General features: G+C 62.9%; 1 protein-coding gene and 1 long non-coding RNA gene across 3 annotated transcripts in view; one reads left to right on the forward strand and one right to left on the reverse strand.

The window, feature by feature from the left end:
* Positions 1-658, reverse strand: part of Kremen2 (kringle containing transmembrane protein 2) — a 4,842-nt gene extending 4,184 nt beyond the window's left edge. The window contains exons 1-2 of the mRNA XM_013011235.1: positions 462-658; positions 322-407 (exon numbers count right to left, since the gene is read on the reverse strand). Coding sequence (XP_012866689.1) covers positions 322-407; positions 462-658 — 283 coding nt within the window. The remainder of the gene's footprint in view (positions 1-321; positions 408-461) is intronic.
* Positions 659-2,659: 2,001 nt separating this feature from the next.
* Positions 2,660-3,157, forward strand: LOC105982129. Of its 2 annotated transcripts, none has more exons than XR_001174868.1 (3): positions 2,660-2,828; positions 2,941-2,993; positions 3,061-3,157. It is a non-coding gene; the product is annotated as an uncharacterized LOC105982129 (long non-coding RNA). The 2 variants fall into 2 exon arrangements; XR_001174867.1 differs by having other exon boundaries at positions 3,064-3,157.
* The last annotated feature ends 34 nt before the right edge of the window (positions 3,158-3,191 follow it).

The raw sequence follows: 3,191 nt of genomic DNA on the forward strand, positions 1-3,191 counted from the left end.
GGGCAGGGGCAGCTGGCGTCTGGCGAGGAAGACAGCTGCGCCCCGCGCCCCGGTGCGTGCCCGCGGCTCCCCCTCCCCGCGAGGACCCCAGCCGGGGCGGTGGAATTCCCCGGCGGTGCCCCCCACCTGGCGGGGAGGGGGAGGGGAGCAGGCCCGGGCAAGCGTGGGGGGAAATCCCCCGCCCCCTCCCCCGGGCCGCCGACTCGAGTCCTCTGATCTCCGGCTCCGCCTGCCCGCTGCCCCTGGGGCTTGGGGGGAGGCCAGCGCAGGTGCGGGGGCGGGCGGGGGCGGGGGCACCCGGGACCCGCCCAGATCCCTCACCATCCCGAGACCCACGAAGCCCCCGGCCCGCCCGCCCGCCCTCGAACCCCAGTCCGCCCAGGAAGACGTTGGGATCCGGGGGCTTCCTGGGGGGATCTTATGCACCCCGTACTGGGTGTTCCCTACCAAGCCGGCCTCACCAGGAGCGGGCTGGCCGCCACTGAGGAGGGGGCCTGGGGAGCAACTGGGGAGCATCTAGGGGCCACCTGGGGACAACCTGGGGAGCATCTGGGGGCAACCCGGGGAGCACCTGCAGCCCCCCCTTCCCTGGCCGAGACCCCAGCAGGGTGGACGGCGGGGTGGACAGCGGTGGGGGCAGCACAGGGGCAAGCGCCATCAGGAGCCCGCTGTGGGCGCAGGGTGGTGCGGGGAGCCCCTCTGGAGGGACCAGGGACGGAAAGGACCCCGGGGGCTGAGGGGCAGGGGTGCAGAGCCCCGTCTCCACGAAAGGGGAGGGACGGGAGGAGGCATCCCATTGCCAGGCATGAGGGAGGCGGGCAGTGTCGCGGCCACAGGCTGCGGTCCTTGCCACAACGAATAGCCTTTGCACACGCGCATGCACGCACACATGCACGCACGCATGCACACAGCAGCCCACACTCAGCATTTGCTTTCAGGAAGCAGCCTGTCTACACAGCCCGGGCCCTGGGGGGCGTCCGTGTCTCCCCACTTGGCAGAACATGGCCTGAGCTGGGAGGTTCTCAGCAACCGGGGACTGACAGGTTATGAAGTGTAGGCAGGATTCAGTGCATGGACCCCAGCTGGGGCTTATGCACACTCCTTGGGCAGGATCTTCAATAAAGCCATTTCACAGATGGGGTGACTGAGTCCAGGGAGGGGCAAAGACCAGCCTAGGGACACTGGAGTCTGAGACCCTGACTCTGGTGGACGTGAGGGAGGTGAGGCGCAGCCCTGGCTTGTTAATGAAGTAGGGAGCAGATTCGCAGGCACAGACTGGCCACGTGGGGGCAGCAGAGAGACAGGAGGGGGCCACAGCTCGCAGGAGTGGGAGAACAATGTCCCAGGCTGGGTGGGCAGTGCCCTTCCTCCCTCTGAGGCATGTAATAGCAGACTTGCCCAGTCTAGTAGGGTAGATAGCATAAAGTGGGGGGCTGTAGGTGAGAAAAGGAGTCAGGTTACTTTGTCCCAAGCCCCCCCTTCCCCCAAGAAGGGAAGAGGCAGATTCAGCTTGGCCCTCTGGCTCAGCTGAGTGTAGAGGTAGGTGCTTCATCTCTGAGCCCAGCCCATCAGAATGAGGATGGACCCCAGCATGGATTCAGGGCACCTGACCTTGTCCCCACAGTTTTCTTTTTAGACGGCCCAGCTGTCAGAGCAGTGTCATGTTGCTGCCACCAACACAAAGGGAAATACCAGACATATTCTGTGTGCTCTGGGGGGGGGCAGAAGGGAGGGAAAGGTCAACCAGGCCAGGCCTGGCCTCCAAGCTCCCTGTCCACCTGTCCTGAGACTTGGAGCTCAGCAAGTTGTATGTGTGTGATCGGTTCATGCTTCTCAATTTCTGGCAGCAAGCTTTGTAGTTCCAAGGACTGTGGCAGGAACGTGGCATTCTTGCTGGGTACCTGCTGTGTCGGAATGTCTATGCCCCCTCCCACTGCCTCCTGAGCTGCCTGGTTTCTGAGGGGCCCAGATTTCAGAAACCTCACTTCAACTTTGCCTTGTGGGGCTTGAACTCTGGGCCTGGGTGCTGTCCCTCAGCTCTGCAGCTCAAGGCTAGCGCTCCACCACTTGAGTCACAGTGCAACTTCTGGTTTTCTGGTGGTTTATTGGAGATAGTTTCATGGCCTTTCCTGCCCAGGCTGACTTTGAACAGTGATCCTCAGATCTCAGCCTTCTGAGTAGCTAGAATGACAGTCGTGAGCCACCAGATCTCCCTCAACTTTTCCTTTTCTCTGCTGGAGGGTTTCATCTCTTTCCGTCTCTTTGTCTCGCTGTCTTCTGAGACATAGCCTTTCCCTCAATCTTACCATAAAGCTGGGGCTCTCCATCCTCTTTTCACCTCTGTTTCTCAGCCTCCCCAGTGTTGGGATTACAGGCTTGAACCACCAGGTCCCCTCGTGACAAGTTTCTTGGGTTCCCTGGTCCTCCATTTTCCTAGGAAGAGTCCACTAAATGCCCACCGCTGGGGAAACTAGCCACACTGGCTGTCTTCCTGCAGATCACCGCGACGGCCAGCAGGGGCCGTGCTGGTCCCATCCGACACCAGCCATGCGGACTCAGGCGCGCCCTCCTGTGGGCGCCTGCGGCTCTATCTTTAGGAATCCACATGACTTGCGGGAAATTGCTGTCTGGCGCTGGGCTGGGACTGGGCTCCGGCATGGGAAGCCCCAGGTCCATTCTGTTTGCTCCCTACCCTTTCCTCTCCAAGGCGGCCTGGGACAGCAGGGTTTCACTTTCGATGGTTGAGATGGCTCCTGAGAGAGGCCAGCTGGTTCCTGGGCAGGCAGGCTGAGCCTGGAGGTGCGGTGACTGCCTGAGGGGTGTGAGATGTGAGAATGTTGGGGCTCCCCTGGGAAGAGGAAGGTTTTGGGGGGTGGGGGCAGCTGAGCCAGCTGTGGAGCACATCAGGGGCACATCCGCCGCCTCACTTCTTCCTGACAGGTGAGGCAGCCACCATGACCTGGTTCCAGAAACAGCTGGTTTGGACGGAGCAGGTGAGAGCCACACCCCTCCCCGCCCTCCCCGGCTGCGCAGGCCCTCACTCCGTTCCCCTCTCCTCAGCAGCACAGTGAGGGGCTGCAAATGCCCCCGGGGATCCCCATCGCCGCCGGAGTCCTGGCTCTCCTCGCCCTGCTCGCCCTGGCCTGTCACTGCCTCGCAGAGGTGCCCGCTCCCCCCCCCCCCCCCCCCCC

This window comes from Dipodomys ordii, unplaced genomic scaffold (genome assembly GCF_000151885.1).
Source record: "Dipodomys ordii isolate 6190 unplaced genomic scaffold, Dord_2.0 Scaffold14, whole genome shotgun sequence".
NCBI classification, from domain to species: domain Eukaryota; kingdom Metazoa; phylum Chordata; class Mammalia; order Rodentia; family Heteromyidae; genus Dipodomys; species Dipodomys ordii.